Source organism: Grammomys surdaster, unplaced genomic scaffold (genome assembly GCF_004785775.1).
Source record: "Grammomys surdaster isolate TR1022 unplaced genomic scaffold, NIH_TR_1.0 66, whole genome shotgun sequence".
Lineage (NCBI taxonomy): Eukaryota > Metazoa > Chordata > Mammalia > Rodentia > Muridae > Grammomys > Grammomys surdaster.
The window spans coordinates 5,214,554-5,238,963 of record NW_021604568.1 but is presented as its reverse complement, the minus strand read 5'-3'; the positions used below and the strand labels follow the sequence as shown (position 1 = coordinate 5,238,963).

General features: G+C 39.3%; 1 protein-coding gene across 3 annotated transcripts in view; it reads right to left on the bottom strand.

The window, feature by feature from the left end:
• Positions 1-24,410, bottom strand: part of Btrc (beta-transducin repeat containing E3 ubiquitin protein ligase) — a 176,632-nt gene that overhangs the window by 61,091 nt on the left and 91,131 nt on the right. For all 3 annotated transcript variants that reach the window (XM_028776096.1, XM_028776094.1, XM_028776103.1), the window contains 2 exons: positions 19,402-19,479; positions 5,095-5,184 (listed from right to left, as the gene is read on the bottom strand). In XM_028776096.1, coding sequence (XP_028631929.1) covers positions 5,095-5,184; positions 19,402-19,479 — 168 coding nt within the window. The remainder of the gene's footprint in view (positions 1-5,094; positions 5,185-19,401; positions 19,480-24,410) is intronic.

Sequence of the window (24,410 nt, the reverse complement as noted above, 5' to 3'; positions counted from 1 at the left end):
TCAGTGGCCCCCAACAGCTGAACCACGCTGTCCAAAAAAAAATGTTCATAGAGAGTTCACTGAGAAAAAGAAGTTTACACAGACACTGGAGTTGGAATGGCTTTCTCAGCAGCTCTGTCTTTATTCAAGGGCCATGGAGAAGCAGCGCTGAGACCTGTGTCCTGCCTGTCTGTGCAGAGCTACTGTTGGAAGACGCTGGAGGCCAGTATGCACAATCAATGCAGCTGAACTCCAGGCTTAAGAACAAGCAGGTTGAGCTCTACTCCAGGCAAAGTTTTCAACACGTTTTGTTGACAGCTTTCAGTTTCTTGTCCCTTTCTCTCGCATGTTTAACAATTCGTCGTGCCTGTGGCAGCACGCCTGCACTGTGACTCCAGTCTAGGGGATCACTCATGACGAGTCTTGGATGGGTCTGAACTTTTTTAAAAATCAATTCTCGTTTGGACTTAATTTGAATTTGATCAATTTTAACACAGACCAAGATCTCTGTTGACACTTGCTTCATCACAATGGTATGTACTACTTCAGGTTTCTGTTATACAACAAATGTGTTATCAATCTGTTAATCCATTTTGTTCCAAATCATTTGAGACAAAAAGTCATGCACAACTAGAGGGAATATATTTTCACATTAATTTGACAAATACACAAATTCTAACCAATAAATCACCTGATTGTGTATTTCTTAAAACCTTGGTAACCATTTAGATGGAACATCTAAAAATGAAAGAAAACAGGTTAGTTCTGAATTTCATTCCTGGCTTTTTTTTACCCAGTACTATACTTCCAAGTTTTCTCAATCACACTGGCCCTCATGATACAATCACCTTGCTGTGTCACCACAAAGCTAAGTAAAGGTCTGTCAGAGGGCCTGTGTGAACAGACATCTGACTTGATCTTGTGGAACAGTATATTAAAGAAGCCTGTTAACATGTAGTTTAAAACTCAGAAGAAACTCTGAACAGCTGAAATGCCTTATAAATAGCACAGACCCAGAGGAAGTGCAAACGTCTGCATTGTGAATTGTAGATCTTAATTACCGACAATGGCTGGTACAGCAAGTAGCACGGAAAAAAAGTGAAACAGTTGCACTGTTCATGGTTGGCAATAATTCTTCAGGAAAATATTTACTATCAATCAGTTATGAGAAAAGGGACTCTGTGCTCGTAAAACAGCACGTTGCTTCTCATACCAGGACCATTTTGCTTCAGCATAATCTGAATTTAAACAGCTTGTTTCCTGCGGATATAATTTTGGAAATAAATAAAACAAGTCTTCTATCAAAATCTGGAGTGAGTGGAAAGGAACATCACATTTTTCTGTCTCAGTTTCAAACAGATTATTAGTCTCAAATAAAAAACAGTAATAACAAAATAAAAACAAAAAAAAATACAGAATGTATACAAGACCACTGAGTGGGCTTATTCCAAACAAAGACAGAACTATCTCTGTCGAGGCCAGGAATCAAGGTAGGGCATTTGAACAACTCAATTTAACTATACATGTTTATGGAAGGGGTGTGGAGTACAAAGGTAAATTATGGAAAAGCCTCAAACCAAAATTTTCTGTAGTACATCAATAAAGTCAATAGAAAGATAACATAAAAATTAATGTTCTCAGTTTTCTTTCATAATTAAAAACCATGAAGGTTGACAATTAGGTACCATGTGGTTATAGATTTGACAGACTAAGCTGACAGTCAGTAATGACTGTCCATTTAAAGCTACCATAAATAGAGAGCTCATCACCCCCAAACAAACCTCATAAACTCCAGTGCTGTAAGCAGACAAAACGCTTCAAACTCAAGCCAGGCAGCCATGGCAGGGTGTGCCTTTAATCCCAGCATAGGTGGATTTCTGTGAGTTCAAGACCAGAATGATCCACATAGCCAGGGTTACAGGAGATGGACAGACAGACAAAACAAAAAAAGCAAACTATATATATATAAGACACTTCATGGCTTCAAATATTATCTGAACCCCCTCCCCACTTTTATTTTAAAATATTTTCTTGAGCTTCTTTACTCCTTCAAGCTAAAGATTCAGGAGACTGCTGTCAACCTAAGGTAACTAATGAAACAATTGTGCTGTCTTACATTTTATTGCAAATTAAAGGGAATGCCCTTCCCACACAGGAACTGCGAAACTACAGAAACCAAGAGAGGAGGGCCACACAGGATACTACAGGAGTCATTCCTGCTTTTGAAAAGAACCAATACCTTCTGTAAAATGCCAATAAGTAATATTTAATAAAAAGTATAAGGCTATATAATTAGTACTTATACCTAAACCAAAATTACTCTGGCTGGAATTCAGCTGCTTTGAACTGCAAGGGGCAGCGCACTGGCTTTACTGTATTGCAGTGGTTCTCACAGGGAAACGGTTGGGCGTGCAGGCCGCACTGGAGCACAGTCTGAATCCGCGGCAGACAAACCATTATCAAGAAGTAAAGATGAGGAAAAGGAATAGAGAAATGTTTAAAGATCCACAAATGTAACTTTGAGTCACTTCGTTCAGAGGTCAGGCAGTAAATGAGGCCCAGAGAGACAGCATGAAATCATAATAAGACAGACAGGACATGTTGAGCAATGAGAAAGGACAACTCTCATGGCTGCCATGCTAGTGGAGGCTACTGCAGTAAACATTTTTTTTCAGTAATGTATTTTTATTTGACGATCTGGCTCAAATCTGAAGTAAGGAATTAGAAGACAGGATGTGGGCCAATAAAAAGAAGCAGGAAGTTGGTTGTGTTCCAACTGGAAATTATAGAAATCATTATTCAATTAGAGTGGTTATGGGGGCAATGAGAGAAAATAGGTGTCAGAATAATGTTAAGACAGGCAGGAACGGGACGAGAAGGTCACCATCTGGGAGCAAGGAGACAAACTGATGATGAGCAGCAATGAGCAAACATTTCCTCACTCAAGAGCACGGAAGAAATTACAGCACTGTGCCAGATGCCAGAAGATTTCTAACAGTGCAACACTCAAGTAGAGAGTGGAAAAAGAAACAACGCCACCTCCACACGGTACAGACATACAGCAACATAGCTAAGGAGTTCAGAAACACTGGCTTGCCAAGTACAGAAAAACAAACGGAGCAGATGCTCAGTTGGCCAGCTCTCAATGAAACTCATTACATTGTCGCCCTGTCCTTGGATTGGTGCTCATGCTAAGAGTTTGCCTTGTTCAGCCAGAAGGAACTCACTTGTGAAGAAAGTGAGAATAGCATGTCCACACTAGAGAGAGAACACTCCACACCCAGTCTCCACCCAGGGTTCAAGTGGCACATGAAAGTGGTTACTAAGTAACTGAAAATTAAATTTAACATATATTAATCCTCATTTTTGTAGCAAATTGAGATGTGGAGTAGGCCGGGCAGTGGTGGCGCATGCCTTTAATCCCAGCACTTGGGAGGCAGAGGTAGGTGGATTTCTGAGTTCGAGGCCAGCCTGGTCTACAGAGTGAGTTCCAGGACAGCCAGGGCTACACAAAGAAACCCTGTCTCGAAAAACCAAAAAAAAAAAAAAAAGAGAGATGTGGAGTTAATACACAATTGATGAACCTATCTTTTACAGGTATAATTTAAAATAAATCTGACATTACTCATATGGCTAATTCCAATGGCTATTGAAATATGTTTTCAGCTAATAAAGCAGGGTTAAAGATTACTATATGTTTTAGGAAATAGAAATTATTATTGCTACTATATAACAATAAATTTGATTATGTTCCTCTCTGACCACCTAATATATGAGAACAGAGTCTTCAGGATTAGAACTAGTAGGAGATCCCAGAGAGCTTGGCTTACTCCTTCAATCCTGAGACTACATAGCAAGGCTCCATCAACCGAGATTTAAGGAGACACTGAATCTATTGTTCACAATCATCTTCCCAGCCTCTAGAACTGTATCTAAAAAGTTATTTTTTATAAGCTGTTTATATTTTGTTGTAATAACCCAAAAGAAATAAGACAGCTCTTCTTGAATTTTATAAGGTGGAGTCCACATGATATAAACAAAGTCTTACCTCTAATAGTAAGAAAGAATAGATTAAGCTGAAAGTTGGAAAAATTATAAAACAACAAAATCCTAAATGGTAATAAAGATTATTTTTGCAGAAAAACAGAAACAATGCCTGTGTACCATGTGCATGCAAAGTTCACAGTAGCCACAAGACGACCTTGGGTCCCCTGAACCGCAGTTACAGATGGTCGTGGGCTACCATGTGGGCGCTAGGAATTAACCCTGGATGATCCTGTACGAGACCGACCTGTGCTCTTAACCACTGAGTCATCTCTTCAGCTCTCAAGATTTTAATTTTAAATATTATTTTTGTATTTAGAGATATAGCACATATTTATACATGAATGACTTAGGTCATATGGATAGATAAAAACACTTTTTTATTCAAAATCATCATATGTGACATTTCTTTTAGTTTTGGTTTTGGTTTTTGGAGACAGGGTTTCTCTATATAGCCTTGGCTGTCCTATAATTTGCTTTGTAGACCAGGCTAGCCTCTGCCTCCCAATGGGCTTAAAGGCATGTGCTGCTATGTGACACATATTAAATGTGACATTTATTAAATAACAGTGGCACAACATAACTGGATCTCTGCTTGACTGTCACCATTAGTCTACTTCTGGTGCACTACATCCACACTTAAAGGAGGCTAGGCTTGGTGGTACTTGTCTTTAATCTCAGCACTAGAGAGGCAGAGGCAGAGACAGGCAGATCTTGAGTTCAAGGCCAGTGCGGTCTATATTGTGAGTTCTAGGACAACAACGGCTATGTAGACAAAACAAACAAATGAACAACAAAAACGAGCCAGGAAGGAAGGTACAAAATAAACTGTTCATCATCCTATACTAACTCACTGACCCACGTAACTGGATAATAAAAAGATTTTGTTGCAACTCAAGAGAAAGAAAACCCAGCTTTCAGTTCACTCTTTATAAAATAGTGCCTGCTTATATTGTCTACATAAATATATGGTTGTATGATCCCCTGTAGTGAGAACCCTGAGGAAAGGCATCTACAGGTGCAGCTCTGTGCAGTGTGCTATGACATTGACTGCTGAGCACCGTGACTTACTTTGGCCACACAGTTTTCAGTCTTCATAGCAGTGCTTGTTAGACATACTGTCTCTTGGTTTATGCAGAGCCTGGCACAGCTGTTGTAAGTCTGTAGAGACAATTTTCAAGGAAAAAAAATCACTTTTTTGGGTAAAGATACTGAAACACTGACACACATAGCTGTCAAGTTCTCTTCAATTTCTCTAAATCAACATACAATTCCATTTGCAAACCCGAGATTTGTAGTTGCTGCGGGACCAAGTAGAGAGGAGGAGGAAAGGACAGAGTCCATGAAAGCTAACGGTGTGCCCCTGTAAGTATGTGAGCAGTGAATCCATGGCATGAGTGGGAGATAGAGGACTGGATATACGACAGTTTTTAAAATGCAAATTTTAACCAGATATGGTATAATCTCAGCACTAAATTGGCCAAAGTGGAAAGACTTTAAGTCTGAAACTAGCCTAGACAATGCAGGGACACTGTGTCTAAAAATGAAAAAAAATAAAGGTAAGAACCCATGTTTTGTTTAAAATAGCAATTCATTATCAGCCAGACATGGTGGCACAAACCTGTAAACCAATAAGTGGGGAGGATTTTAAACTAGAAGCCAGACCAGGCTATACAACCAGTCCAGGTCAGCCTGGATTACATAGCTGGACCTTTCAACCACAACAAAAGAAAAAAGAATGAACAAAGAGTAGGTCTGAAGTATACTTGGGAGTCTAATTAGAAGAAAATAATACACAGAAGGCTAGGAAATGGCTACAATATTGGCTGTACTACAGTCTTCCTTTATGGTAAAATGCTTTCTTCACTCCCACACAGGGTTTCTCTGTGTAGCCCTGTCTGTTCCAGAACTCAAGAGATCCACCTGTCTCTATCTACTGAGGGCCTGGATTAAAGGCATGCACAACCCACACATGGATAAAATGCATTTTAAAACATTTATTTTTATGTTATCTGCATTGGTGTTTTCCCCGCATGCATTCTGTGTAAGGGTGCCAGATCCCATGGAACTGGAGTTAGAAAGCTGTGAGCTGCCACGTGGGTGCTGGGAATTGAACTGGGTCCTCTGGAGGAACAGCTAGTGCTCTTAACTGCTGAGCTATCGCTCCAGCCCCAATGCAATGATGTTTAAGGACGAAAATACAAATTATTTTATGTGCTTGAGTGTTTTGCTTGGAATTACACCTGTGCACCATGAGTGCAGTGCTCACAGAGGCCAGAGGAGGGCATCACATCTCCCTTGGACAGGTGTTAACAGATAATTGTGAGTCCTGTGAGTCACTCCCTCTGAGTGTAGCTGTGTTCTTAAGCCATTTCTCCCTGAAAAGCATTATTGATAACTGTCAATATATCAGGGAAATAAAATAAAACGTACTCTTTAGCCTTTCATTGCTGCTCTAGGTTTCCTCTCTTTAAATAAAGATTTATCTTTAATTATGTACATGTACCTGTACCTGTGTTTGTTTCTGTCTACCTGTGTGGTGGAGACCACAAAGACTTGATGTGTGAGATTCCTCTGGAGCTGGAATTCTGGGCAATTGTGAGCTGTCTGACTTGGGTGCCGGGAAATCAACCGCAGGCCCTCTCCAACAGCAGTAAGTGCTCTTACCCTCTAAGCTCTCTCCAGCACCCAGTTATCCCTGTTTGAGACAGAATCTCACAAAACAGTCCTGGTTGTCCTTTAAACTTGCAGCCATCCCTCCTGCCTCAGCCTTCTGGGTATGCTTTCAATCTAAAGTTGCTGTGGATAGCACAGAATCTATAGGTCACTGTTCTCCACTTATGCATGCATGCATGCTAATCACCTGGGACCTACTGAAGTCCAATTTCCAGCAGAGGCTGACACTGCTGGCTGGGAGTGGTCTTTGAGAACCAACATAAATATCTGTGTTGGAATGAATATGACAGCAGATAAGCCACAACCACTTAACATTTTAAAAACCCTATTTTATGAATTGAGATAAGTTCTAGATTTACTTAAGTTACAAAGATTTTTTTTTTTTTACACTTCCTTCATTCAGCCTCCCCCAACATCAACACTTATCAAAACTAAGAAACTGGGGCTGCAGATGTAACTCAGTGGTGAACTACACACTGGCCGAGCAAACATCAAGCTCTGGCTTCAATCCCCAGCACCACAGCATAACACTCATGGAAGTTAACGTGGAGCCAGGCATGGTGGCACACACGTACAAACCAGCACTTGAGCACCTGATACAGTGGGATAAGAAGTTGAGCCCAACCTGGGCTACATGGAAAGACTGCTTGGAAGGGATTTTTTTTTTTTAAAGATTAACTTTGTGTGTGTGTGTCTGTGTGTGTTTGTGAGTGTGTGCGCCTGTGTGCACCTGCACGAGTCTGTCTGTCTGTCTGTCTGTCTGTCTGTCTGTCTGAGAGGTCAGAAGAGTATGAATCCTTGGAGTAGTGGTTCTCAATCTGAGGGTGGCAATCCCTTGGGAAGGTAAAAAAAACCTTTTCACAGAAGTCACCTAAGACTATCTGAAAACACACATTGTGATTCTTAACAGTAACAAATTACAGTTATAAAGTAGCACCAAAAATAAATGCATGGTTGGAGGCCACGACAACATGAGAAATTGTATTAAAAGGTTGCAACGTTAGGAAGGTTAAGAAGCACTGTCTTGGAGGTACAGGCATTTGTGAGGCAGCTGATGTGGGAGCTGGGATACAAATGTGGATTCTCGGTTAGGCATGAGTGCTTCACAGATGAGCCACCTCTCCAGTCCTGGGGAAAGCTGTCAGTGTACGAAGTACAGACCCCAGTCAGCATTGAGTCTCCTCACTAAGGCCTCCTGTCAAGAGCTGGTCCAGATCTTTATCTGCATTATTTGTCATATCTCCCCAGTCTTCTAACCTGGCCCAAGTTTGCAGGTGTCCTTGTCTTCCATGACTGACACTTCTAAATCAGTTAATCAATAGGATCTCCCTCAACTCATGATCAAAATGAGGTCATTATTTGAAGGACACAAGTGAAATGACAGGCCCATTCTTCTCAGAGCATCAAATCAAGTGATGTGTTAACAGTGCTGGTGATACTTGTCTTGATCAACTGGCCACTGTGAATATGTAATTTTCCCTTTGGCAATTATCAAATACATTAGAGAGAATAATTTGAGAGTGCATAAACAGTTTCTACTTTAAATTTCACCTGCTAATTCTAGTATCTTTTGAAGGAGTTTGTCTATAGTAATCTCTACTATAGTACTCTAATGGTCAATTCTCAAGCTTCTTTTTCCTTCTACATTTTTTTAAATTGGAATCTTTCTAGAGGGGAGAGTTGTGGTATCTTTCCACACTTATTTATCCACCCACTTGCCTGCTTACAAAAACATAAACAAAATTTAAAATTTTTCTTTTGACCAACTACTATTTTTTTTTCAAAAGTTGGTAGGAAAAAAACCATCATCTGTAGTCCTGGCCCTTCCTACCAATATTATGAAATTAGTTTCTTGTTAAAAAAACAAGTTGAAACATTTTGCTTTATTATCATTTAAATTGAAATCATTTTAACATGTTAAAAGTACTTTAAATTTTTTTCTCTTACGTGTCTGTTTTGCCTGCATGCAATATGAATGACACATGTACATGCATGCCTTGTGCCTGAAGAAGTGAGAAGAATACACCAGAAGCCTGGAACTAGGGCTATAGACAGCTGTAAATCTCCATGTGGGTGCTGAGAACTGAACCTGGGCCCTCTCCAAGAGCAAAAAGTAATCTTAACCCCTAAAACAACCCTCAGGTCCCCATTAAAATTATTCTTATCAATTATTTTTTTAAATACACATGAATTAACCAACATTTATCAAATAAACGAAAACGTTAAGGCAAAGAATTCTGGTTCTTTCAGTATGGCTGGTAGCTCATGCTTGCAATTCCAGGACTTGGGAAATAGCTTGGGCTACAAAGACCTTGTCAAAAGAATGAGGTGGGTACAGGGAGGGAAACAGGGGACAATGAACACAACAAAAGAATTGTTTCCAACAATGATAGAAATGTTACAACCTTCCTTAGGATAATAGCTTACCTAAAGTAAAATGGTTCTGGAACTATGTGAGGCCCTGAAGATTGGCAAAATAGATGGAAAGGGTGTGTGGGTGTGTGTGTGGGGAAGACACTGAAAAAGAATGACATTGGTGAGATGTGAGTTTGTGTTTTCCCAGAAATTCTCAAGAGCTCAAGAGTCCATTCAATTCACAATGAAGGGGAATGTAAGTCAGGAAGCCCTGGTGTATTAGGTTGAACTATCAAACGACAGAGTTCAGAACTGCCACTGTGAGTGGCAATTGAGAAGAGAAATCCACAGAGAAGAGAACTATTGGGAAAAGAAGGTCTCAGAAAATGCATTTAAATTCTCCTCAAATCCATGTTTAAGCCCCAAACAACATACATTAAGGGAGCCTGAGAATTCCAATGGAAAGAACAGCTGGATGGTGGAGGGATCTGAGCCAAGACTCCAGCTTGTGCCATGAGAACAGGTAAGCATCTAGGATTTGATTCCTACTTCACGAGAGGGTTAGAGACAGATGCAGAAAGGACCTGAGACACCGAGCAAGACCAGGAGCTGAGCTGAAGTGAACAAAATGTGCTAGACCTTAGGGACCTGCTTTAGGTATATGCTAAAACAGGAGCGTGCCCATCATTCTCAGATACGAGCCTTACCCTTGGCTCCAGTCACACTGAGTTGGTATTTTAATCAGAGGCAGAATTCAGAGTCTGTACAATGAAACATTAACACTATCCACTACAGAATATAAAAATCACTATACTTGTATAACAGTCAAGAAGAGGAATACAAAAAGTGGCCAACCTGGGATTAGCACTAAAGAGGTCTTTAATAATAATTTGTTCAATGAAATGACTAAATGAAAGATAATGCTCACAATGAGTAACCAGATGGGGAATTTTCACTGGAGGAGGAAAAATCTAATGTGAGACAGGTATGGTAGTACAAACCTCTAAGTCGAGCCTGTAACTCCCGCTCCTGGGAATCTGAGGCCCTCTTCTTGCTACCACATTAAATCTACAGACATATATACCAGTGGGCACATGCACGCGAGCACATGTACGCATGTACACACACACACACACACACACACACACACACACACACACACACACACTTAAAAAAACGTTAAGATGAATTTGGAAATACTCAGAATGATGGACATGAGTCAAAATGACAGCTAAAGAGGCTTTCAGCCAATCTGGAACACTGAGTATAAAAATATATTTAAGGAGGCTGATGCAGGAAGATTGCTGAGAGTTTAGGTCACCAATAACTGGCTAACACAGTGTGTTCTAGGTAGCATAGTCTACAGAGCAAGACTTTTTCTGAAGGAAGAAGAAGGGAAGGAGGGGATGTGCCAGGAGGGTTGTATTTGAAGTCAGCCTGGGATACACAATGGGACGCTTGCTCAAAACAAACGTGGTGAACAGGAGCCTCTAATTCCATGCAGAGGCAAAAGGATCAAGAGTTCAGTGCCTGAGATTCTGTCCTAAGAAACCACACCCAGGAGGCTACAGAAACGGTTCAGTGGTTAAGAGCACATTCTATTTGTGCAGAGGGCCAAGGTAGGTTTCCAGCACCCACATTATGTGGCTCACACTGCCTGTAACTCCAGCTCCATAGGATCCAATGCTGTCTTCTGACCTCTGCGGGTACTTGCATGTACTCAAGTAAGCCTCCAGACCTATGCACATTCACATAATTAAAAATATAAACAAAATAAATATTTAAAAAAGTAACCAAAACCAAAGAAAACAAGCCAACAAACAATAAATAGGGCACAAAAAATATAAATTGTCCAAAATTAAATAATCCAAACTAAGAATCCAAATAGCTATACATGTTAAAGAGACTGAAACTGTTATAAAGTTTTTCAGAAAGAAAACTTATGATCTAAATATTTTCACTGGTGAATTCTATTAAGTTTTGAGAAAGAACAGTAGGATCATACATAAATGCCTTCGTGACATGGAAGAGGGCAACACTTCCCAACTCAGTTTACAAGATCAGCATAGGCCTGATACCAAACTCTACCAAAGATACTAAAAGAAAGCTTCACACCAATATCCCTTAAGTGCATACAGAGAACTTTTTTGTTTGTTTGTTTTTTGAGACATGATTTTACTGTATAGTTCTGGCTGTCCTGGAACTCACTCTGTACACCAGGCTAGCCTCTAACTCAAAGAAATCTATCTGACTATCTCTGCCTCCCAAGTGCTAGGATTAAAAATGTGTGCCATCATCACCCAGCTGAGAAAAATTCTTAATAAAGTCAACTCAAGTATTAGCAGAATAAGGAAGCAGGGCTACAGATAACATTCCAGATTTTTAGACGTGTTTAATCCGGGGCTGGAGAGAGAACTCATCAGTTAAAAGTGCTCTCGGAGACTGCTTGACTTCAGTTCCCAGTTCCTGTAAGCTCACAACTGCCTGTAACTGCAGTTCCAAGGGATCCAATGCCTCTGGTCTCTGAGAGCACCTGCACTCATGTGCACACATTTCCACAAACATATATATGCAAATACTTATCTTTTTAAAAATCATTAACTGAATTGAACACCTATTTATAGATTTAAAAAAAAAGTCTGACACCTGGGAATTAAAGGTAAACTGTTTAGTCTCATGATGGATATTCTACATAGAACACATAACCAGCACTGTGCCTGATGATCAAAGACTTAACATCATCACCCTGCCCCAGCCCACAACACTGGGAACAAGGGAAAGATGTTTTATCATATCAATTCAACACACTGTGAAGGTCAAAGTTATTAAAATAAAGTAAGAATAAGACTAAAAGCTATCAAGAAAGAAGAAATCAGAGTCTTTATTCATAAAAATAAAATTATGAGGACTTGTATATAGTTTAATGGCTGAGTACATGCCAAGAAAAGGGAAAAGTTTACCAAAGTAAAGGTGCTTGCCACCAAGCATAACAACCTGAGTTCTAGTTCAGATCAGAAGAGGAGCCCAGGAGACATCATGCAGCCTGTCCTGTGACCTCCACTGTGTGCTGCATTATTACAGGTACACACACAAATGTACATATAAAATAAATGTAAAGTTATGGAGGCAGCTGGGTATAGTGCCTCATACCTGAAATGACAGAATTCAATGGCTAAGGCAGAGGACTGTTTCAAGTTTAAGGCCAGCCTGAGCTTCAAGGTAAATTCCAGGCCAGCCAGGACCCTGTCTCAAAGAACAGAACAAAGTCATGAGAGCTAGAATGATTTATTTCACTCAAACCTTCCTCTCCTCATGCCCAGGGGAAGATCAAGTAGAATCAGAAAACCCACTCCAGCAGAGAGTTGCTAGGGATACAGACTTGTTTTTTGATAATCCATCTGTAAAGTGGGTACATGACTTTGCTTATCTTCGAAGGAAGCAGTAGCTAAGCTTTGTCAGTCTTTTGACCACTCTGTAGTAAAAGCCTCAAACAATACTTTATGACTGTAAGCTTCCTTCCACTTTGAATCAAACCAGTGACTGACTATAATAGCTGTAGGCAATCGAGGCTCTGTCCCCGTGCAACATCTGAAAAGGTGGCTTCACTGCTGAACCAGAGGCAGAGAGTTGTGCGTTGGAGTACTTTAATACGTTTTTATATAGCATATAAAGAACATAAGCATAAACCAGTAAGATGCCTGGCTGAAAACTACCTTCTTTGTGAAAGCAGGCTGTAATTCTGAACAAGTTTTCAATTTTCACACCGCTGCTAGGGTAAAACATTTTAAAGAGTTTAATTTTTTACAATGGATTCAATGACATAAGATTATCTAACAAAGTAATGGCTAATCAATAGAAGGGTTAGTTGTCAGGTGAAACATATAACACACTAAAAGGGATTGATTGCCAGGTCTCTCCTTATTTACTAGAAGGCATATATTTAAAATGACACAAACTTGTTACCAGGCTGCATTCTTTTAACCTTGCAAAGGGCTGTTTAAGAAATCTGTTCAACAGCCCTATAGCAAAACAAGATAAACTATAATGAAAATGTTTAGTGACTGGGGGTGTGGTAGGGAAACAGGGACTTTTAGATATATAGTAACATCAAATCATGTCCCAGGCAAGAATATGGGCTAAAAAAAAAAAAAATCAAAGTACAAAGCAATTCCAGAGAAGCTGGAACTGGGCCTGCCAAATACCAGCCAGGTGCTGCCAAACCCCACCCAGGACACAAAGCTCTTACCCAGTGGTTCCCAACCTTCCTAACGCTGCGACTTTAATACTGTTCCTCATGCTGTGGTGACCCCCACCATAACTATTTTTGTTGCTACTTCATAATTGTTATTTTGCTATTGTTATGAACCATAATGCAAATATCTGATAGGCAAGATCTCTGAAATGCGGCCCCTGTGAAAGGCTCTTTCAACCCCCAAAGGGGCTTCAAACCACACACTGAGAACCACTGCTCTAACTGATTTCCTTCCATGTTGTTCAAAGGACAGATTTTTATTTTTTTAGAATGTGTGCAGCTGGGCACAATAGGCTTTTTATCCCTCCTTCCCTCTTTTTCTTTTAAAAAAATGGTGCATCTAGATTAAGCATCTAACACAAAATGAATTGAGTCCATATGGACTTTGACCAACATATAAGCTATTTCCTTTATAATTTATTCACAGTATCTCAACTCTCTATATGAAAATACACTTTTTATGGTCATTACAACCCAGGAGTTCAATAATATGTTTTCTACTAAGTCAGTGATTACACAATTTATCAAAGAATGATTACACTGAAATAAAAATAAAACAAAGCACTAACCCCCTATACAGTCTTCTTTCCTCAAAGTAATTTTAAGAAAGCTGGTTATTAAATTGCTTCTTTTTGAAGAAGGGTTTTTGTAGCTAGACACAAATTGCCAACTGTGGTTTTTTGTTTGTTTGTTTGTTCCCCCAACCCCCTAAAAAATGTTATTAGGCTCTGAAGAATCCAGCAGAAGTGGGAAGTTATATAAACAAATCACTTCATCAGATTCAAAGAGATCACTTCTGTCTTACTTAAGAGACCTACATTAATTACCTTTAGGATCTTTTACATAGACTATTTAAAATATGTACCATTTATTTATTTATTTCAAATGAGGTGCTTCTTCCAAAGTATTAAATAATGTCTACAAATGCAAAAGCATTTTTATAAATAGGTAATTAAAACAGATGACTAAAATTAAGTCAAGCTGCAAAACATTACCCAGAATGCACTGTGGTTAGTTTTTCTTTTTTTAATAAGCAAGCATCCCAGGCAGGTTTTTTTTTTCCTTTTCTTTTTTTAATCCAAAGCCCAAAGCACTTCAGGAAGAAGAAAGAGGAGGTAGTAAGTTTCAAAGGGTAAAATATATGTATATAATGAAATAATGCTGAACCCTAAAGTATTTACAAGAAAGTCCCTTAAGCATAGTTTGTCATGGTGCAATTACACCTTGCCTACTGCCAAGCCAAAGCGCTTACTATTGCCACTAGAGGGAGAAGTGTCTTAATACAAAGTGACAGAGGATAGGGAACGGGTTTTCTTGAGCAATTATCAGAACAAAGCTCCCTTGGCTGTGTGTACCTTCTAATTACTCAATACAATTAAAATGACTAACCTAAAACAAATAGAAGAAAAAACTGCCTGCCTGATAGCAGAGACTTCATTAAACCTTTCCCCCTCATCAATCAAATCAGAAAGAAGAGAGCGCCATCATACACAACACTGGAGCTGGTAAAGGAAGTGAATTCTGTGGGGTTCAACTTCTTTCATGCTTTTAGAGAGAAGTGACTCCTGAAAGTAACATCATGGTACCCTCCTGGATGCTGCCTGAAAACAAACTGTCCTCCAAAGAACAGAGCCTGGTGTCTTCTCTCAGCCTGCTGCCCTGGAACTGTTGTGGTTGTTTTGTCAACAGACATTGATGTCATTTTCTGTGCCTGTGGTGTGCCTCTTCCTCCTACTTGCCCAAATGTAAAAAAGGAGCCAAGGCCATCTCACTGGCTCTTTTAATGCTGTTCCTTCATACTGATGTTTAGAACAATGTAGGGATTTTTATCAGGGGAAAAGAAAATCTCAGGCAAGGAAAATAGTTACTTATTCCATCCAAAAGACTTGCGTAGTTCCTTTTGTAAGGCTCAGTCATTAACAGAAGATGACAACAGACTTGTTTTTTCTTTCAGCTGACAATTGTGACATTTTTCCCCCAGCAGCATGCAAGGTGTTGAAAACCTGGCAGCTGTTACCTCCTGGGATGAAGATACTTTTTTATCCTCCCTTGACAGTTTAACTCAGTGGGTCAGCACCTTTCAAGACTGCAAAGTATCCTTGAAGCGGATGGAAGCTTGAGTTACTGCTCCTCCCTCATCAGTGTAAACCCCCGCTGCAGGTGAAGTCTCCACTATAGAGGTGCACAGGGGAGGAAAATGTAATGCCCTGAGCCAGATGGTTTTTATCTTGTTTTTAAAGAATAAAGGAACAAGCTAACAAGGGAGACAGCTACTTTGTTAGCTTCTTGGCCTCTCTCATGGCTTTGCATCCCCAGGGTTCCAGCTACACAAGAGAAAGAATACAGGAAAATGTAAACACGTAAAGAAATATAACTAGAGGGCTGGCGTCATGCTGCTTTCAAAGAGTCGAGAGCGCTCCACTCAGTGCTTTATTTATCACTGCCCACGTTCTCAGGATGGTAAGTGGACACACACACAAAGAGGTGGAAGACCGGAGAAGAATTAGGCAAAAGCCACAATTTACTCAATTACAGAGAAAAGGGGAGCTGACAGATCCTATTAGCTCCAATGTGAGCAAAGAAAAGTTGCATGTTGTAGTGTGACATTTTCAAAAAGCAAAGAGGCCTTGCATCTCTCAGTCCTTTGCCTCCATCACACATGGTATAAAACTATAAAAGAGAGGCTGTGGTTTCCACAGTTTAGGAGGATAAACACAGAAAGGAAACTGTCTATATAGTATCCTTTTTTTAAAGTTCACACTTAATGCCAAATGATGACATTCTCCTTCACTATTTTTGGTAATTTCCCCATTAAGTTTTGGAAGTTCTACTATGGCAAAAAAGTATTCTTTCCTTTTGTGTTTTAAGAGGGGGTTTACAGTACAAGATTGCCATTATATCTGTTTAAAATTTAGTCACCAGTGAAACCATATGAACATTGTGATGAGGAAAACATTATATTTAACAGATATAACTTTTACCTTGTGTTAGTTTTGTGAGTTTTCAAAGAATCTGCACATTTTATCCAGCCAATTTTTGGAATAAAGTTATTTATATCTATATTGATATTCCATTATTCTTTTAACGTCTTAAGAATTATAGCGATAACCCTTCTTTCAGCTCCTCCAGTATTCAAACAGCTTTTCAAATTACTGTTTAGTAGCCATGCCCTATCAATAATGGCAATCCTTTGCCTGAGAATAATCTATATAAACTATAGAGTTTAGTTATAACAATATTAGGTTGTTAGAATTCAAGTGAATTTTTTATATTTCAGGGTAAGAGATTCTTGAAAGCTTATTAGAAATATGTGCAGATGAATTTCAACTTAAGAGACTGACCCCATGAAGCCACACTCACTTTAAGCTGGCCTTGATATCTTTTTGTCTATAGAACTTAACAATAGACAAACAAAATAGCAAATGTCATTTCCTTATTGTCAAATGCAACAGAGAAAAAGAGGAGTTTAAACAGCTTGTGTATTATGTAGTACCTTAAAAAAAAATCAGCAGCAGGGTAATCAAGTTCAGGGCAGTCCCGGACAGCTGCCCTGTGACCCGCTTCCACTGACCCCTGCTATTCATCACTCTTTTCCAAGACTGAGAGGGCAAGCTCCTAGGGAGTGACCACCACAATAGACAGACACAAGCCAACAGTAATCTGGTTCGAGCAAAAAACCAGATGGCACTGCAATAAATTTACAAATCTGCATTCATGGGGCTGTTAAAACACCCAGAAGCTAAAAGGCTCTGAGGGCCCCAGGAGGATCCCCTACTTCCTGAATTCTAAAGGCCATTTCTCTTTCCAAGAACACTGAGTTCATGCTCTTCACAAAGAGAATGGAGATAAAACCCTTTACAAAGAAGGGAGGGGGAAAGCCTCATGACCTAATTAATCTCCAGAGCTTGGATCTCAACATTGAATGACAGATACTAGAAAAATCATTTTGGAGAAATGGGGGGGAGGAGTGTAAATTAAAGTGGAGAGGGTGAAGCAAACCTGCTAAAATAGCAACAAGGAAAAAACACCAAATTTCTTTTAAGTACTGTACACAACAGATCTTGCAAGTAGAAAATGATTCAATAATGTATGCATTTATTTTTAAAATGAATCAGATCAGTCCCATGTGTGACCTGCTGGTCCATCTGTGTGTGCTGGACTTAATAGGCACGGTTTTCTCTCTTGCTTCAGTTTGAAGTATGAGAGAGATAAATTTAGTTTAATTTTCAACAGATCAGCCTATCCATTTTCCAAATGGACCATCTGGATCAGCCTATTAAAATTAATTTATAACTTTGCAGAGTGAAAATTCGTTTGTTAGCTTAAATAAAGTTGCCAAAACTTTTTGTTGTGTCATTGTTTTTTGATAGCTGCTTCTGTTCTGTGTAGTGGACAGAGAGTTTCTGCCACCAAGTTTACCTTATTCAATACTGTTCTATTGATTTCACATACTGATTTGGTGTCTATCTCCAAATAATTATCACTAATCGTCTCGACATCAACTTGTTTGTTTTGAAAGCTTCTTGTATTGACTCAATTCTATTTAAATCAATTATTTTTTATAAAAAATTAGCAAATTTTAATTTTTATAAAAAATGCCTTCATGAAGAAGAGTTGACCTATAATAAATAAAAAATAATTGTGACATGTTTTAATGTGCTTTTCCAAATCAATGAGCAGCTCTGGTCAAGTCTAACTTCTTCAAGCCTCCATTTGCTTCATCAGTAAACTGGAAACCGTATCATATATACCAGCTCAGCAGGGTCATCACAGGATTAAGTGAAATAAACACACTCATTGTGGGTATCTAACACAAACCACACCACTGCTCCGTGTCCTAGAATAAAGGTCATAGACACAACCAATTAAAAGTATCTGTACTGCAGCCCATTTATACAACTGTATACTAAAAATGATTAGGTAATATTTATTTTCTAGCTATACTAATTTAATAAATAAGCAATTTAGTGATCTGTTCTGTCTCTAAAACATTATGAAGGTAATACAGGTTTTTATAGGTAGTGAGGACATTTTTTTTCATTCACTATTTTGGATATTTTAATGAAATAAAAATGAGACTGAACTTTCACAAGTTCACAAGTTCCCTCTGGGAAACAGGGCACAGAGTCCTGAGGAAAGGGGTTTATATTTTTCTTTTCTTTTCTTCTCTATGTCTGTACTACGCAAACATTTGAGTATGGATGTACATGTGTGTGCACGAATGTGGAGGTCCTCAACCACATGGACCATTATTCATTGAGAATCTTTTCTGGGATCCCTTGTAATCTCTTCACAATGCTGGATTACAATTGGCCTGCCACACTGTGGGTCCTGAGGATATGAACTCTGGTCCTCATGTTTCCAGGGCAAGCACTTTAAGCACTGAACTGTTTCTCCAGTCCCATAAAAAAAGCTTTAAAGTAAACATCAATAGTAGATTTCACTTCGGAAAAAAAAAAGACTAATAAATTAAACAAATTCAAACTAAGAAACTCGACTTTGTTCCAGTTCTGTGTTTGTTACTTAAATGTATGACAAACCTTAGCCAGGAATGAGGTATAGGCTTGTGATCCCAGCACTCAGGATGCTGAGGCAGGAATGAGGTACAGGCTTGTGATCCCAGCACTCAGGATGCTGAGGCAAGAATGAGGTACAGGCTTGTGATCCCAGCACTCAGGATGCTGAGGCAGGAATGAGGTACAGGCTTGTGATCCCAGCACTCAGGATGCTGAAGCAGGAGGCCTAGGACATCAAGTCTTCTAGCCTGGACTATTTAATGAGACCCTGTCTCAGAATTTTTTTTTAAATTAAAATTAAAATGTATAAATAATCCTTACTGGGAGATAAATATTAGTGTTAACTATTTCATGTCCACTCTATGAAGCACTTAAGGTCATCTTGCCTAAACTTCTTTACTTCAATTTAAATATTTAATATATATTCTGACTATCAAATTGATGGCTATGGCCAGACCAACTTCAGAACACAGGGCTCTTGATTTAAACTCCAATTTTTAAGAATGACAGTCAAGGGCTTCCTGTCTTTTGTTTTGTTTTTTAGAAGCTTTTTACTTTAAGTAAGACTGAATTTCATACCTGTCTAAGTGAATTCTTCTCTGGTATTATCTTCCTAGGGGGTTCGCCATTATTACAGTCTTCTCTCTCTGAGGAATTCTGTGAAAGAAAGTAAGCTTTAATTCAGTTCTCATTATCTTCAGTCTTATTCTGTGGGAGTAAACTGTATTACATTTCTAATTCTGTAAGCTATAACACCATGTATATTTATGCATTTGAAGATTTATATACATACAGACATACACACATGTAAAGGAAACCATATGCCCATGTATATAAATAAATTCATGTTGGGATCTGGCTGCTTAAACACTACTCAGGAGGATCACATTGACTAGAAAGTCTAGTTTGTCATATTGCGACACTGGGATGTTAAGAAAGTCCTAGGCTGTGTTGGGCAGTAGTGGCTCAAGCCTTTAATCCCAGAGCTTTGGAGGCAGAGGCAGGTGGATCTCTGAGTTCAAGGCTTGCCTGGTCTACAGAGCGAGTTCCAGGACAGCCACCAAAGTTGTAGGCCACATTTAGCTGATGACAACATGAATTATGATTATTATGTTCTCTTTTAAGTAATTAGTCTTCATCTATTTTAAATCTTAATTATACTGGTCTGGAAAATCTTCCTCTTTTCATCTCAAGGAGCATAGTACTTATTAACACAATTAGTGTTTAACCTGTGCTTTCGGATTAGAATCCATTTTTTGTCACTATCAGTTCAAACAGTAGCTACAAGATCCTAAAATGTCAATGGGATTTTTATATACTGAAGAGGAACAATTCAATTAAAAACAGATTCAAATGTGTTCAAAATTGGCTGAGCTTGGTAGTTTATAACTTTAATACCAGCACATGGAAGACAGGCAGGAGGATCTTTTGAGTTTCAAGTTTGAGGCCAGTCTGGTCTGCTAATGAGACCCAAACAAACAAACAAACAAACCAAGGACAACAAATGTTATCCATTTGCAAAACAACAGAAAAACCCAATTACATTTATTTGAATTCTCTATTAAAAGTAACAGTTTATAGCTTATAGCTGACAAATTTGATACATTATATAAAACCATCACATTCTAACTGGAGTTACTTTTTATTTTTAGACTCAGGACATATTTCCAAAATATGAACTTATCTGGAAAGTTTCATAATACATAAAATTATTGTCTAATCACCACTGTGCTGCAAATCAACATAAAAGATATTCAATTTTGGGAGAAAAAGGGAATACATTTGAAATTATGCAACAATTTTACTGTTTATAAAAGGCTCACCTGCTAGTTTAGTAGCCACTGGGTGATTCTTGCTTGTGTCAACTAGTTACTCTCGAGTTTGTTGACTCAAGAGGAAAATAGTTGAGTTAATGACTGTAAAGCATTACAAATGAGGAAACAAGGCACTGTTGTTTTTGAGACAGGATCTCACGACACAGCCTTGGCTGACCTAGAACTCTCTGTCTCTGCCAGAGTGCTGGGATTAAAGGCTAGATGCTATTGTTAAGAATCCTTTTTTTCCTTTTTTTTATTGAATATTTTATTTACATTTCAGATGTTATCCCCTTTCCCCATCACCCCCCTGGCCCAGGAACCTCCACCCCATCCCCCCTCCTCCTGCCTCCATGAGGATGTGCCCTCACCTACCCTCCACTCCCACCTCCCTACCCTCGAATTCCCCGACACTGAGTACCCAGCCTTCACGGGACCAAGGACTTCTCCCACCTATGTTTGACAAGGCCATCCTCCCCTACATATACAGCTAGAGCCATGGGTCCCTCCCTATGTGCTCCCAGGCTGGTGGTTTAGACCCTGGGAGCTCTGGATGGTTGGTATTATTGCTCTCCCCATGCTCTAACTCCTCCACTGGGAACCCTATGATCAGTTCAATGGTTAGCTGTGAGCATCCGCCTCTGAATATGTCAGACTCTGGGAGACCTCTAAGGAGACAGCTATATCAGGCTCCTGTCAGCATGAACTTCCTGACTTCCACTTCAGCATCTACCTTTGGTGACTGCACATGGGATAGATACCCAGGTGGAACAGTCTCCAGACGGCCTCCTTCAGTTTCTGTCCCACACTTTGTCTCCATATTTGCTCCCTTGAGTATTTTGTTACTCCTTCTAAGAAGGACCGAAGCACCCACACTTGATCTTCCTTCTTCATGAGCTTCATGTGGTGTGTGAGTTGCATCTTGGGTATTGCAAGCTTCTGGGCTAATATCCAATTATCAGTGAGTGAATACCATGTGTGTTCTTTTGTGATTGGGTTACCTCACTGAGGATGATATTTTCTAGTTCCATCCATTTACCTAAGAATTTCTTGAATTCATTGTTTTAACAAGAAAAAGGAGGAAAAATCTGTAGACACTGTTAGAGCTGTTTAGTTTTTTTCTTTTTAATAATGGCCAAGCCATTATTAAAAGAAAGCCAACCAAGAATGAAAAATCCAGCACAACTGTTAAATAAAACAGTAGTAATGCCAGGTGATTGGGATATAAGGGGCAAGAAACTGGTTACCGCCTAATATTGAAGGAGAAACACAGAGTGTCAGTGAGTTAGAGATGAATAATCACTCCCAACTTGATGGTAACAAGAATGATGAAATTGCCACATGAGCCTACTAGGTCTGGGTGGTCCTCAGGAACCTCTCCACCAACCCTCAAAAGAGTTCGATTACTTACTATCTGCACTCTTGGTGAGAAGGAATCCCAACAAGAAAGTACCCAACTGCGCTACTCAACAAATTAAGTTACAGTCAATAAACTCAAGAGTAACTAGTTGACACAGCCAAGAATCACCCAGAGGCTACTAAACCAGCAGGTTACTCAAATAGCAGGTGAACTTTTTATAAATAGTAAAATTGTTATGTAATTCCAAATGTATCTCCATAAGATACTTAAGAAAAAATAGTAACTCTATAGTGGAGAAATCTGGTAGATAAAGCACTAATAATAAATCTCTTGGTCTAGAGAGATGGCTTTGCAGAAGCATTTCCTGAGAGCCAGGGTTCAATTCCCAGCATCTACATGGCAGCTAACACTTGTCTGTAGCTTCAGTTCCAGAGGATCCAATGCTCTTTACTGACCTCCATAGGCACCAGGCACATACATGGTGCACTGACTTGCAGACAAAACACCTACACACATACAAATTAAAAAGTTAAAATAAACGGACATATTTAGGAAGAACAAATTACCTTTGAAGTTAGTTTCCTTGTCCCAAACAAGAAAACATCTACTCTGGGTGACTAAATGGTTAAAGTGTTTGCTATGCAAGCATGGAGATCTAAGTTTGGATCCCCAAATTCATGAAAAGTTTTTCTAAGCTCAGCATTCCTGCAAAATAGGAGGCAGACAAGCTTGTGGGCTAGCTAGCCTGTCAAACACAGTAATGAACAAGACACCCTGTCTCCAACAAGGTGGGAGGTAGGTGGCAGCCACACATAAGTGCTGTGGTCGTTGTGTTCTGTGTGCGGCATGCCCCCATCTACTCATTAAGATAACACACTAACCCGAAATGAAGGAAATCCTATAAAAGTACTATTCTAAATTAAATAACAACAAAAAAGCCAATGTCATAAAATAAATAATAGTTCCTACATAAAAGGAAACTAAAGACTACTAATTTTAATATGTGATTTGAGATTTTTTTCCCCATAAAGGCCAACATTGAACAATTGGGGGAAAAATCTGAATAAGACCTTGTAGATGTGTTAATATTAAATTCTAGGATGCTTCCCAACATTCATTCTTCCTTATGTGAAGACATGGGTTTTTGGGAGGAAGTATATAGCTTTGTACCCATAACACAGTCAAGCTCTGACAAGTTTACCACTCCCTCAAATTTTTACAGTCAATCTTCTATCCACTGAAAATCAGTTATTTTGTTTTAGCTCAATAATTTTGTCTTTTCCAAAATGCTGTACAGTACAATGGACTCATATAACACGAGCATTGGAATCTGTTTTTTTCTCTTGCCTTCAAAATATTTTTGAGATCTACTCAGGTTATTATTATAAATTAGTATTTCCTCTTTCCTGTCCCCTCATTTTAGACCTAGTCGCACACTGTGGCTCACACAGGTTGGTCTAGAACTCACAGCACCCTTGGCTTCCCAAGTGCTAGAGTAATATGTATAAGCCACCATGCTCAGATTTTTTTATTGTCAATACTATTCTATGATAGGGATATGTCCATCTCTTTACACATTCAATCTCTGGCTTTTGATCTCACATTATGTAGTAAGCCTTTAACTTCCAATGGTTCGATGTGAGTGTGCACGCATGGAGATAATAAAAGTGTGGCGGCATTAGAATCCGGCATTCATATGGAAACAATATAAAGGGGTTATTGTACTATTCCTTCAAAAAGTCAACACTAGGCTTTTATTGTTTGTTGTAACTCATGGATTCCAACCTGCTCCCTAGTTGCTGCACTGCTTTTGGGAGGTTATTACCTCTAGGAGGAAGAGGCACGGTTGGCAGTGGTGAGTCACTGAAGGTGGGCTCAGCCCTGCTTCTAGCCTAAGCTCTCCGCTTCCTATTTCTCTTCACATGCTTCTGATGCCAGAGCCCCCAGAGGCTCCCTTCCTTCCTGGCCATGATGGACTCTAAACTGTGATCCAAAATAAAAGCCTCCTCATTTAAGCTGCTTCTACCCGTTATTCCATCAAAGTGAGGAGAAAATGAACTGATATAGAGGTCAAACCTGAATACAATACTTTAAGAAATAGGGGTGGGAGGAGAGCTGTAAGTCAAAACTTTGGGGGTGGGGTGGGGGGAAATCCCCAAAATTTTACTGAGACTTTTTTCCCTCTTGAGACAGACAGGGTTCCATGTAGCCCATCTCCACTGGAACTGGCTATGTAGCCATGGATAACATTCAATTCTGATCCTTTGGTCTCTACTGCCCCCAGTGCTTAGATACAGTCATATATACCACCAAATCTGACTTTACATGATTCCGGGAGTCAAATCCTGGGCTTTGTGCATTCCGTATAGTCTAGAAACTCTAGAAACTTACATCTTCAGCACCTGAAACTTAAG